The sequence below is a fragment of the Pleurodeles waltl genome, chromosome 4_2, assembly GCF_031143425.1.
Source record: "Pleurodeles waltl isolate 20211129_DDA chromosome 4_2, aPleWal1.hap1.20221129, whole genome shotgun sequence".
NCBI classification, from domain to species: Eukaryota; Metazoa; Chordata; class Amphibia; order Caudata; family Salamandridae; genus Pleurodeles; species Pleurodeles waltl.
This window is the reverse complement of record NC_090443.1, coordinates 1019615659-1019630179: the sequence shown is the minus strand read 5'-3', so window position 1 is coordinate 1019630179 and position 14521 is coordinate 1019615659. Positions and strand designations below refer to the sequence as shown.

The 14521-nt window shown below is 41.2% G+C and overlaps 1 protein-coding gene across 2 annotated transcripts in view; it reads right to left on the bottom strand.

Moving 5' to 3' along the window:
* Positions 1-909: 909 nt before the first annotated feature.
* LOC138293602 (serine-rich adhesin for platelets-like) overlaps positions 910-14521 on the bottom strand; it is a 620895-nt gene continuing 607283 nt past the window's right edge. For both annotated transcript variants that reach the window (XM_069232871.1, XM_069232872.1), the window contains one exon: positions 910-13272. In XM_069232871.1, the coding sequence (XP_069088972.1) occupies positions 12220-13272 (1053 nt within the window). In that variant the 3' untranslated portion in view covers positions 910-12219. The remainder of the gene's footprint in view (positions 13273-14521) is intronic.

Below are 14521 nucleotides of genomic sequence, written 5' to 3'. Positions count from 1 at the left end.
TGCACTCACTTTTCAGGGTCTTGGGGAGGGTTATTTTTCTAACTCTCACTATTTTCTAATAGTCCCAGCGACCCTCTACAAGGTCACATAGGTTTGGGGTCCATTCGTGGTTCGCATTCCACTTTTGGAGTATATGGTTTATGTTGCCCCTATCCTTATGTTTCCCCATTGCATCCTATTGTAGCTATACATTGTTTGCACTGTTTTCTAAGACTATACTGCATATTTTTGCTATTGTGTATATATATCTTGTGTATATTTCCTATCCTCTCACTGAGGGTACACTCTAAGATACTTTGGCATATTGTCATAAAAATAAAGTACCTTTATTTTTTAGTATAACTGTGTATTGTGTTTTCTTATGATATTGTGCATATGACACTAAGTGGTACTGTAGTAGCTTCACACGTCTCCTAGTTCAGCCTAAGCTGCTCTGCTAAGCTACCATTATCTATCAGCCTAAGCTGCTAGACACCCTATACACTAATAAGGGATAACTGGGCCTGGTGCAAGTACCCCTTGGTACTCACTACAAGCCAGTCCAGCCTCCTACAAGCATTACATTCAATTTTGAGAAAACACATTTTATTGTCTTATTCTCACACTGCTTAAAGAGTACAACAATCCCTGCTTATCAACATTTCTTTTAATTATGAGCTTCTAAAGATGGGATAGAAATGGAACTAGACCAAGGGAAAAAAATCTGGCTTTTATTTCACAGGGACATAGGATTTTGATAAGAAGTTTCTTGCACTCCCCTGTAGCCGGTGTTGTGGTGAATAAAACCAGCTTAGGAGTGGTGGCACAAAGGATATTAATTAATGAATTCAATACTAAACATAAAATCAAGTATTTATGTTTATGTACATCTTCACAGAAAAGTTATGAAAATACGTGAGAGGCGTGGGATTGACTTGTTTAAAAGAAGTTTAATTGGCACATATTTAAGTGGTTATAATGTGAGCTCCAAACAGCACTTCACCTTCTTTTTGATAAGATGCTTTCAACCATTATGTAACTTTACCCATCACAATACCCTTTCACCCTTTTCCAATCCGGTATTTCCTAATATTGAAAAGATTTAATGCATGAACGAAGACTGGGGTAACTCCAAAAGCTAAGGCCCATATTTATACTTTTATTGCGCTGCATTTGCGTCATTTTGTATGCAAAAGCAGCGCAAACTTACAAAATACAATTATATTTTGTAATTTTGCACCACTTTTGCGTCCAAAAATTACACAAATGCGGTGCAAAAAAGTATAAATATGGGCCTAAGTGTCCTTTAACCTAAAATGGGCTTTAAGACGTTAAGGGCCTGATTTAGAGTTGGCGGATAGGACACTCCATCACAAATGTGCATTATATCATATGACTCTTATAATATGGTGAACGGAATATCCATTACGTGTCCTCTAAATTTAGGCCCTAAGTGAATTTCTTGAAGGTGTATTTTGCTTCACATACAGCCTTTCACAAAGTTGTAGGTGCCAAACTTGGCTATGTCAATTCCGGAATTATTTGAACTGTAATAATTCTGCACTCCGTTAATTCACAATTTTCAAATGGGTTTGTAACTGTACTTTAGCCTTTTCCCCACTGTACCATAATCTTGAATGTTGAACTAGATTTCCTGAAAGGACATATTGACTATTACTCGGTCTTTCACAACAGATTTCAAGCTTCTGGTTATGATTTACAGAACTAGGGGCCAGATGTACAAAGCTCTTTTGCATTTCTTAACGGTCCAAATCAGTATTTCAGGCCGTTAAGAAGTGCAAAACGAACTTTTCTTATGTACAAAGGCCCTTAGGAACTCGCAAATTGGCGATTTCTATCCTGTAGAAATCGCAATTTGCGATCCCCAGAATAGGAAACTGAAAATAAGGATCACCTATTTGCTATTCCTATTCTGATGTGCAAAGCATTTCCTAAATGCGATATGGGCATTTAGGAAATGCAATTACCATCAACTTGAAGTCGATGGTAACCATGTGCAATTTAAAAAACGCACCCCAAAATGTTTTTTTTTTAAATTGCGATAGAGCACACACATGCCCCTGGGGCATGTGTGTGCTCTACATGTGCACCACTGTTTTTGGGGTGCACAAAGGGGGGCCTTTTGCCCATTGCCATCCTTGGTTTTGCATTTCCCAAGTAGCGATTTCCTAATAATAAATCGCTATTTGGGAAATGCAAAGCGGCCTATTGACACAAATGCAGTGGGATTCCTTATTGCGGTTTCCTAGGAAATCAGTATCTCTCTACATAGCATTTTGCATTTCCTAAATAGCGATTTCGATCATGTCGCTATTTAGGAGATGCAAAATTGCATTTTAGTACATCTGGGTCTAGATCTCTAGTGTGCTACTTAAAAAAGGTCTGATGGTTCTCACTGAGCACTGTATTGCATCTATCCTTTGATTATAGTCATATTATTTAAAGACTTTGTTGAGCAGACAGAAGTGCTATATGCAGGTTTCAAATAAAAGGCTGCAAGAAAGGCAATGTTGACTTTGGTGCAAAAACCAATTTGCTACGTGATACAATGAAAGAGTAGTGAGTGAGTTACTGACAATATGATTTTGTCATTGTTTTACAGTGCTAAATAAACAAGCCGAAGGATTACTTGAAAGGATGAGAGAGTATCTAACCATCTCTCTGACTCCATACAAAGTGTCTACTGGACTCTACTAAATGTATATGAATGTATATGTAAACGTATATGAATACAATTGTATATTTCTTCAAAGGCTATGGTAGATGTCTCTCATTTTCGTACATAGTGCCAAAACACTGATCTGTCTCTGTACATTTAAAAGTGAACTCTATGCATTTTCTTCTAAATGAAAGCCCAGTGCATTTGGGGGTAAGATACAGTGAGAGTTTTCCAGTCTTTTTTCACCAAGTCCATATACAAGGCTCTTTTGCATGAACTGAATGCATGAAAAGGTTGCTGAAATGCCAGTCGCAAGCACAGACTAGTTAATTTAGTGATGCATCATTGGGTGGGCAATTGTTTCATATAACAAATGGAACAGAACAGATAACACAATCATATAAACAGATATTACACAAGTCAAAAATGTTTATAAAAAGAAACAATGATTAAAACATGCATGATTACTTTTCACTGGTACTATAAATCAAGAGTATCAACATATTATCTTTCAAGTACACATATCATCTTGCTCCAACAGGTATTATATTATTTTCACCATATGCTCAGAGTAGTATACACCCAGTTTACACAAGTATATTAGTGTAGTTCCTTAAATGGGATCTCTGGAGTTCATCCAGTCTATGTGACAATGTACTATACTTGTACCTTATATACAGGTTTAGTAGTTGTTAATGAATATACACATTGATTTCTGATTTTAAAAAAGAGAACTGATTATCCTTTAATTATTTCTAGAACTAGCAAAATTAGACAACGGAATACATAGAATTATAAGTGGTTAACAGTGAACAACTCAATTTGTCTGTGAAGTTACTCGGAACCCCAAGGTAAAAAGCATCCCCGTTATTGACACTTTACCCATCTGTAATTTTTTCCTTATGAGTGCCCCCTTCCAAGTAATCTTCCCCAGCTTTCAACATCTATGCAGGGGCAGTGAAGAAATGGGGAAGCGACACATAACATGGTCTCTAATCACAAAGATGAACAAGCATTGGCAAAGCCTCTTGGTCTGGCATTTCACATAGCTACAGTACCTCAAGTAATTGCTAGATGTCCTTATTAAGTCTGAAGCAACAGCTTGAATTCTTTAACAAGGCTCCAGCCTTTCAAAACTTTACTCAAAGTCCCTCTCAAGTCAGAAGCAACTGCTAGAAATGTCCTTCACAAAGTTGAGGGGTTATGGGTCCAACATGAAAATGTACAAATACACTATTGCTAATAAATTGTGCTGGTTCGCTAAAGGAAAAGTAAATATGTCAATGCTGGTAAATGCTTGGCTGGAACCAAGTTGCACCCGAATGACAAGCCCAATCAGGGTGAAACCAGTCTTGGGTTGCTTGTATTCTGGGTCAAGGAGGACATGGCCTAGCAGTTTCGGCTGGATTGTTGCTAATGGAGCAGGGTCAAGACTGATTTACATATTGCTGGGTCCAAACAGAGGTGGCATTGTGGCAAACAAATGATGGGTTGGAGTGCTTCCCAGCCTCCCATCACCTTTTGTGTGTTTGATGTACCGCCCATGACCCCGTTAGAACAAACTGAGGAGGTGGTTTATTCTAAATATAGTGTCAATAATTATGTGATTCTAAAGCTAGTGGGATGCAGCTTGTCTGTCTGAAGACTTTGTGCGCCCTATCCTAGCATCATGTAGTTACTGCACACAGTAGCTGTTGGTGTGCCATATCAAAGGTTTTCAGGGACATTCTATCAATCAATCAACAGACTTGTAGAGCGCGACTAGTCACCCACTAAGGTCTCAAGACTTTGGGGGGGGCAGCAAGTAAACAGTTGTTGATGATCAGTGGGGATCAGTCAAAGAGCCATGTTTTGAGGACTTTTCTGAATTGCGATAGAGAGGAAGATCTTCTGAGGTGGATGGGGAGGGAGTTCCAGGTCTTGGTGGCGAGGTGTGAGAAGGATCTTCCTCCGGCTGTTGTCTTCCGGATGCGTGGGATGGTGGCGAGGGCGAGGTTGGCGGCTGGTGGGCGTGTAGAGTCTTTGGTTGAGGTATTCTGGTCCGGCGTTGTGAAGAGCTATGTAGGCATGCGTGAGAAGCTTGAAAGTGATTCTCTTGTGTACTGGGAGCCAGTGCAGGTCTCTCAGTAGGATGGAGATGTGGCTATGTCTAGGGGCGTTCTTGATGTGACGGGCAGAGGCGTTCTGGATGCGTTGCAGTCTTTTCCGTACTTTGGGGGTGGTTCCGGTGTAGAGTGCATTGCCGTAGTCTAGGCGGCTGCTGACGAGGACCTGGGTGACTGTTCTTTTGGATTCGGTTGGGATCCATTTGAAGATCTTCCGGAGCACGCGCATGGTGTTGAAGCAGGCAGAGGAGGCTGCGCTGACTTGACGGTTCATTGAGAGTGCGGAGTCCAGGATGAGGGTGTGGTCGGTAGGGTCCAGAGTGCTACCTGGATGATATTGGATTTAATTAATATACATATAACTTTCCAATCACCCCTGATAAATTGGGGTTACAGAAACACAAACTCTTGAAGCCTCTTCAACTTCCACTGGTGTGTTATACATGTGGGCTGAAAATAGCTGTCTTTATTTGCTGAAGTGGGTTAGTCATTCGTGCAAGGGTTCTGGCTACATCACCAGGGCAGTGACTATGCTCTACCTGCATATTTGAGGTCTGCACATGATAGTGTTGCAGATGTCAGCAGTTCGTTTGCATCTGGGACAGAAGCAATCATTTGGCACATATGCTTCAGCAGCTTTTGTTAACACCGACAGGTGTAACGAGTTCATTGTCCCTTGCAAAAGGTTTTCCTATGCTGCTCAGCCCTCCTGCGAACCGCAAACGTGGCCCTATGCTGCATAAACTGAATCATTAGCATAGACTGCTCAAATCCCTCAAACTGTGGAGGAGTAGGAGTTCCAATTGGTACTTCAGGTAACATTTGGCTGTGACCTTGCTGAGAGGACCTGTCTTGTCGGCCTAGTACCAAATGTCTTTCCATGCCTCCATACATAAATGGAATTTATTGTGTGATTGGTTTGACTGGTGACTGAGTAACTCTGGTTGTTGGTCTGGTAGTTAGTCTGAGAGTTGTCTGCAACGAAAACTGCTCCTTGGTCCTGGACCTCTGCTCACACGAGTATTTGGATACTTCCTCTGTGCTTCTATTGGTTACACCTACTGCTTTAATGCAATATGGTTGCATCTCCATATTTGTTTGTTGCAACCTTTGAGGAGTTACGGGACGCCTTTGCCAATAGTTTGTTGTTTTCAGTGACAAACGTTTCTACTAAGAGCTACAGTTCCTGGTTATTAAACCTCCTCTTTCTTGCAACATCTTCCTCTAGCTCCTGGCTTGACATAAATGTTGTTTGGACTGTGCTCTAGTGGTTGTGAAGTGTACTCTTGTCCAACTCCCACCTACAATTCTTCTGTCTCTGAATCTATGAGGCCATCAGTGGCTGCAATGTGCGCTATTTGCAACAGTACATTAGCAATTTACAAGACATGCCTAATCGCAAACTGGAAATCAACACTTGGCAATTTGAAATTGCTATTTGGCAAAGTCAGTGGTTAGTACATATTGATTTGCAATTTGTAAATTCTGATTCATTCATTTTCCCAATTGATGAATCTCAAAATTCACATTTAATATATGAAGTCCAAAGTTTTAAGACAATGAGCAAGGGCATTCAAGGTGACGAACATTGTTCAGATGAATCAGATCCAAACCGGATTTTCAGGATTACCGCTCATTATTTGAGTTCCACCCAGAATCATTGTAGATGTATTTATGCTTTATGAATATGGGGAAACTAATGCATGGTCCGAGCTCTGCCGAAGCTAAGATGGGCATCTTACGTTTAGATCTTCTCTAAGTAAAAAAAAATTTTTGGGGTTACTATCCTCTTTTATTTTTCTAAAAATAATATTTATGGTGAAACATTTGTGATACATGTGGGTGACTTCTTAATGCATCCAACACACTGAATCTACCAGCGTCCTCCACCACTTACACATTACTTACTTTCAATTCTTGGAATTGCACCTTGTTAAAAAAAACTGGATCTGAACTATCCTTGGGTTACTGTTTGGGGGAACCATGCCACAGCTTTAGTTATGGAGGGTGGCAAATTGTCCCAAAAATAGTAGATTGGGTGAATTTTTTAGCAATGTATATTTTCAGCTATTGTTCAGTGTTCAAATGTTCAATGTTTATTAGGATATTAAAAACATAGACCATTTACATAGTGGACAGTATTCGAAATTAGCACAATTCAGAGCGTGCATTAGCATCACCGGCTGAGCACCATGGCTGACCATAGATGTAAATGTATACCTTTCATTGCGGAAGCCATGGCATTCAGGCCAATAACTAGAAGGATTGTATCAGTTGAAGATGCTCTTCAGGGCAGCGGTCACATGCTGACAGCCCTTTGTAAGACACGATTGAGCGCTTCCATTTTAATTTTGACATCTGCAGGCAGCACATGGTATTTACACATCAAAACATTCCAGGGGTTTGTAGGCATCAAAACTACAAGACCAAGAAAGGAAATTTCTCTTGGTTAAAAAGTGAGGACGGACTGAATGTGTCACACACCGTCCGGGGCCACCCACATCACCATGTCTTGCTATATTGCTTCTCATTTTATAGTAAACCAAAAGCAGTGAGTAGAAGTTTCAAGGCACTGGGTCGGTAAACAGAGTTCTTCTCCACAGGTGTACTGCTGATAAGTACCAGTGTAAGTGTATACACTACATAAGTATTTCTATCGATCTTATACTCAGACATCGCTGACACTGGCACTGTTATGCTGACGTCACAAGGTCCAAGATTACTGGCAAAGAGGGTTATTGCAGAAGCAATGGCCTTTGCAGCAGGAACATATGTTCTGATAGCTCCTCAGTGTGTACAGAGCAGAGGTTAGCCATTACATAAATCTTTTTTTAAAATATAGTGTTTCTGTTTCTAACACATCACAATTATGTTTTTCAGTGTTTTGATTCACTGATTTATGATTTATGGAGAAATTGTTTGCTAACATGCACATCTTGGCATTAAAAAGAAACTAAAACCAAAGTAGAACAAATTAAGATAACACAAAAGAAAGGCTTTCACAGCCTTGAGGAACTCCAGATGTGATTGGATGAGTTTGATGAGTAGAGCAAGGCTATTCCAAAGCTGGCTCCCAATAGTGTGGAGCGAACCCTCGCCTTAGGGGGATCGCTTACAAGTAGGGATTGAGAATATTAACTGAAAGCTAGGACTCAGGCCTCTTATTTCTCAAGAGTACCTGTTAAAATGTTCGACCAGGGGAGTGGTCCGGCTGCCCTGGAACGTCCTTGCATTTAACAGTGTTTTTAAGAGATTCTTGGCTTGACAGGGAGCCAATGAAGGTGGACTGTTGAAGTCATACTGTTAACTTCTGGATCCAGAATGCAGGCAAGCCAAGGTTTCCAATGTTGTTTGTTTTGGAGGTCCCCTGTCAAAAACAAAACTCTGTTTGGTTCTTAGCATTCATTTTGATGCGAATTGAAGTTTTTTCTATTCATGTGTGCAATTGCACTGCATGAGGATGGCCGACTTGCCGACACTGATAACTAGGTGGTAAGGCAATACAGGGAGGCACTTCTGGGGTAAGGAATGGGCCCGTGTACTGGGGCGCACCTATTCCTCCTCTCGTAATACAAGATTTAAATACATAGTTTAACTACCTGCACCGCACGTACCTCACTCCTCACCAGATCAAATGATATGTTCTGGGAATGCCGGAGCATAGCACAGTTCTGGCTGAATGTCACGAGGGATCTGGAGTGCACCCTAAAACGTGAGAATTTATATACAGCAGAATTTTGCTTCATAGCCTGTACAAAGGGCGCCCGAGGGAAAACTAGGCAATAGATTTCTGGATCTGGCACCGAAGGTGGCACGCAGAGATATTGCCCATCACTGGAAGTCTCCCCACAGGCCACCTCATAGCAGGTGATGGACTGACGTGAGAAGCTGGGCAACGGTTGAGGAGGAGGCGCTATGAGACGAGGATTCAAGAGGATTGTACAAGCAGCCACGAGCAGACTTGCGGAGGGAGGTGGTTGCTAGCTTCCTAGAGCTCAAGGAATAGTGACGGACTTACTTAGACAGTGTGGCCCTGCTGGCATGGTACAGTGGGAGCCTGGATATGCTATACAACAGAGGCGAGATGGAGTTCCTGAGATCTATGTAGATTAACTGTGAGACAGGGGTTTCCAACACCCCTTGGGCCTGGGTGTCCCCATGTGAGCACCTGAATAATTAAAGCTAGGATGCTGTAGGTGGCTGCAGTCCTCTTGGGGGCAGGAGGTAGCTCTGCAATCGCCAGTGTGATCACTTAGTCATCTATGCTCTTACTCATTCATTCTTTCATCCAAAAACCAAAGCACTCTTCTTCAACTATCCATGTACTCAGTCACTCACCTTTTCAACCATACATTAAATAATTTATGCATTTATCCAAAGATTCTATAATATTCCCATTTGCCCATCGATGCACACACACAAACATTGCAGATATAAAAAGAACAATCTATTGACTTTCCTCTTCCAAAATGGCCCACAGAATTAGGACCTTTTTTTTTTTTCCAATGAATTGATAGAAATAGATAAATTACAGACACATGGGTTTTCAGCCAGTCCTCTTAATTCATTGGTCTATGGTAGTGTAATTTACATTTTGCTTCCACCCACCACAACATTCTTCATGGGGCAGTGGGTCAGCTCACTTCAGCCATTGAATTCCCTCACGGTCATTGTGACTGCAGTGGAAATAGTTTGAAACACTGTAAAATTATGCTCTCGGCGTGCACTAGAGAAAATGGCAGATTTCACACCAGAACACAGATATCGCCTGTGTTTGGATACTCCTACATCCTGATTTCCAGCTTTTGTATTTGGCTGCTAGAAACCAATGAGAATGGTTCTAACAGAGGGACCTATTCTGATTGGTTTAAAGAATGGCCAATCAGGCTTCTATTGATACAGCAATATGATTGGTCAACCTTAATACCAATCAGCCTAGAGCTATATTAGAACCATTACTTTTGGCTCTGGGCAGTCAATCAGTATACTTGTGTGTTCGCTTTTGATATTTTTGCTGTCTGTGGCCCACTGTAGAGTAATGCCTTTTTTTTTGTAATCAGAAAAAAGGAAGATTCCTCAGAACTGCAAGCTGAACAATATGAGTATATTTATTCTTAATTCACTTATTCCCTGACATAAATCTAAAAGATTTGTCATGTAGCTAATGGTTCAAGACAGCATCCTAGCTCTTGGGGTAATAAAAGAGGCCTTCTGTTTGCTAATGTGTTTACGAAAATGTGTGTCTGGCTTAATATTTTCACAGCGCCACAAAGCTACTTATGTTGGTGGAGGAAGGAAGAAGACCTAATACAGAAACCAAGATGAGAAGAGGTGACCACCTCTTCTAATTTCCAGCTTCCTTCTGTACCTGAAAGATTTCGAATGTCACGTTGGTAGCTGACCTCATTCACCCATTATTCCCCCTGCCTATGTCACTGTCTAGCAATACCTGTTGTACAGCAGTAGATGTTGTACTGGTGCCTGTGTGCAATATGCACAGCTATGCTATGCCTCTTCTGCGTATTTGAAAACAAGTTCTCACTAAAAATTGAAAAGGGCTGTAACATCTCCCATAGTTCACGTATACAATTTGAGAAAATGTAACACTTTTTGTGAATTTCCCCAAATAATTCCAGGAGTAGACTTGGAAAGCAGTGACAGCTACAGCTTTCCGGGAAATCTCATTTAGTAAGGAATAACGCATGCGCAAATGGCCATCATGTACATTTACTCAAGCGTAAATTCCGAGCAAAAGGGAAATTCCCCTTGCTAACTTTGTTCTGTTTTATCCAATGGAACAGATGTGTTACCCCACTTGGGAAACTCCTTTCTCCTGTATCCCCATCAATTTTGGGGGTGTTTCCCTCCAGCTATTGGCACAGATTTCTTATGCTTTGGTAGGTGTAAAATTCTACCCATATCCAGTCTAGAAATGTTTCTTACAAAACTGTGAATAGCCACACTCTCAAATGTGTTGGTGTTCACCAACATTTCAGGGTTACCCCACCAAGCAAATCCCACTATCCACCAGTGGTACAGATTTGCTCACAGGTAATTTTACACTAACACAAAGCACAAACACACATTTTGCAAATTAATCCTCATAGGTACACAAAATGGCATTGTGGGTTATGCTAACCGTTTTGCACTACAAGCACCAGGAGAACTGGAATACCTTAGCACAACCTTTCAAAAATCAGACTTCTGTTTTCTCCAGTCGGTTAAGCAGTGGCTTTTAACTAGTGGTGTAGGCAAAATCATTAAAGTTTCTGATAGAGTCTCAAACAGAGGATAAAAATAAAAAAAGACAGGAAATTATAATACTAATAAAAACATTGAAAAACACTACTATGTTAGTTCCAGAAACAAACCTCAAAAAGGAAATATTAAAGCACTCTTGGAATGTACAAATTGTACATCCTTTAATGGAATGCTTAATTTGTACTGGTGTTGAGCTTCAAGGCTCATGTTGGGGCACCGGGACTTAGTTTTCATCATCACACTTTGACTAAGAGCAAGAGAGTGAAAGACTCAAATGAGAGAAGGATGGAGGAAGAAAAAAGACAAGACAGCAGTGACAAAGGGAAATTGGGGAATGAAAAAGAACCTGGAAAAGATGAGACAAAAAGTGTAGTGTGTGGGGGCGAAAGAGGAATGAGGTGAAGTCAAGACTAGCAAGCCTTGGTATTCATGAAATAGATAGGAAATGAAGGGCCAGATTTACAAGGCCCTAGCACCTCTTAGCGCCACACTAGCGGAATTTTTTTTTTACCCTAATGTGGCATTACGGAGGCCATTCTCCTTCGCCATATTTTCAAAGTGGCGCAATGCCTGCATTGCACCACATTATGCATGCATAATGTATGCAAGGGGGGCATTCTGGCGCAGGGAGGCCCGTAAAAATGGCGCAATTAAATTTAAAAATTTTCACGACACCATTTTTTGCGTCATTTTTAACGCCTGCTCAAAGCAGGCATTAAAGTGACACCCCCATTGCTTCAAAGGCCCTCCCATTACTTTGCAGGATTAGCACCATAATTTTATGGCACTAATCCTGCAAAGTACCACAACAGCGTCGTCATTTATGACACTATTGTCCTACTGTGCGCCATGGTTTGCCGTATTGTAAATACAGCGCACACTGGTGTCGTTAGGGGGTGCGGGGGAGTGCAAGAAAAGTGGTGCATCACAGCTAATGCGCCACTTTCTTGTAAATCTGGCCCTAAATGTGGTGGAAGGCTTGGGAAATGACAACCACAGCATTCTGCAGTGCTGGTGGTAGTCTTTTAAGACTCACATTGGACTTTTACACTTATTACTTTTTAGCACATGTAGCATTGCTTTAGTACAAATCTTCTGGGGCTGAATGAAAAGTCATTCTTTTTGGATATAAGGGCACAAAGCCTAAAGCCTTTGGGTGAGTTGGTTACGGTCATAATTTCAGTTGGTCATGACTTAATCAAACTCCATTGGAACATTGCTCTCTTGGTGAAACAATTTCTCATACAACTCCTTGTCTGTTTCTTCAACATGTGAGCGAATCGCAGTCATGCAGGTGCCAAATTCTAGGATGTGCTTCGGCTTCCATTGAAACTTGCCTATATATCCACAAGTGTGCAAGGCAATAAGGCCCCCCATGCTAGTGAATACAGGGGAACCGGAAGAGCCCCAGAAAAAGGAGGTGTCATAGGCTAGCTTGTCTTCTTGCAGAAGTTCCGGAAAATCCTTACCCGCTGTTTCACAATAACGTCGGTTCATTAAATGCAAGCAATCATAATCTCCTTGAGGAAACACACCTACACAGTTGGCTGGATGGCAGAGGAGTTTGGCCCCTTCCTGAAGCCTCATTTTAAACACATCATCAGGGTAGGTAATGATTTTACAGGTGTCAGTTGCCTTGGTGCCACCATCTGGGTGGCCAATGATATAGATGAGGTCGTTTGGTATATTTTTAGGAATTTTTGTTGCCAGCCCAGGTGGAATTTTTTCTTTCTTTTCTAACTGCAGGATGGCATAATCCAGACTGCTGTCATGACATTTTGTCAAGGATTTAACAGAAAACCAGCCATGGTCCTTATCGTGAGGGACATCGTGTGTGTGCACAAAATGAATACTGGCACGTTCCCTAATCATTTGAGACCACATTCCTTCCTGTGTGTTGCCCACACCCACTATTTGCTGGATCACATGATGGTTGGTGATGATATATTCATCTTTTAGCACAAAGCAGGTGGCTGATGGGTGTTTTGATGGGATCCCTGGCCATGTCACATACCCCACTGAGCGTCCAAGCTCTGCCAACATTTCATGAACAGCGATCGGGGTCGAGTTATTGATTTCTTTCCCAAATTGTTCTCTGAATACTTTAAAATAGTGGCTGGACTTATCTGTAGCCTTACTGTCAGCCTTCAAGGCCTTCTCCAGCCACTGACCTTCATTGATCCACCTGGGATACCATTCTAAAAGCGCTTTTTCAAAGTAAGGCACAGTTCGGTCCGTCCGCAGCATCTAGAAGGTGAATAAAAATAAACAAATTCCCAGAGTTAGCTTCATTAGGTAGACATTTTGTTACAGTACCATAGTTTCGTTACAGTTCCATACCTTAAAATAGTTCTTTTGTACCATTAGCAATGCTTTTCACTGCTCTACGTAAGGGCCTGGGAGGCAGGATGGCTACTATGGGGGTTTGTGTATTAGAGTCCATGTTTTTTTTATTGAGTCAGAGATCCACCTTAGTTTGAATCTAGTGATGGCAACAGTTGCCTGAGCTGCAATTTTTCAACCTAAATACCTGCTTCTTCCTGTAACATCCTCAGCCTTGCTACCTACAACACAAGAGTCTATCACACCTATATTCTACGGCCAGCTCCAGTGCTGGGAATGGGAACACATGTACACCAGCTACTCACAGCTGAGAGAGGTGGGTACCAGTGGTGGGGCAAAGATGGGCTAATCAACTACAGTGAAAGGCAAGAACTCATAATGCTTCATTAGTAAACTCACACCTGAACGGGACTATAAAACCTATAAAACAACATAACAGCTCATCGGGCTGATACACAATTGATTATGCGCACCAGCGCTTCTTGCCATGGCTGAAATACTTCTAACAAGGCAGGGCCAGCTCTTCTCAACAGAGCGGATACATCAGTGATGGATATTAGAAGCACGTTCCAGCAAGGATGCCATATTTTTAATGAAACAGCCCTGACACTTCCCAGCAAGGCTAAAATATTGTTAATCATGGTTTCCAATGGAAGCCTCTACAGGGAGTGCAGAATTATTAGGCAAGTTGTATTTTTGAGGATTAATTTTATTATTGAACAACAACCATGTTCTCAATGAACCCAAAAAACTCATTAATATCAAAGCTGAATATTTTTGGAAGTAGTTTTTAGTTTGTTTTTAGTTTTAGCTATGTTAGGGGGATATCTGTGTGTGCAGGTGACTATTACTGTGCATAATTATTAGGCAACTCAACAAAAAAAAATATATACCCATTTCAATTATTTATTATTACCAGTGAAACCAATATAACATCTCAACATTCACAAATATACATTTCTGACATTCAAAAACAAAACAAAAACAAATCAGTGACCAATATAGCCACCTTTCTTTGCAAGGACACTCAAAAGCCTGCCATCCATGGATTCTGTCAGTGTTTTGATCTGTTCACCATCAACATTGCGTGCAGCAGCAACCACAGCCTCCCAGACACTGTTCAGAGAGGTATACTGTTTTCCCTCCTTGTAAA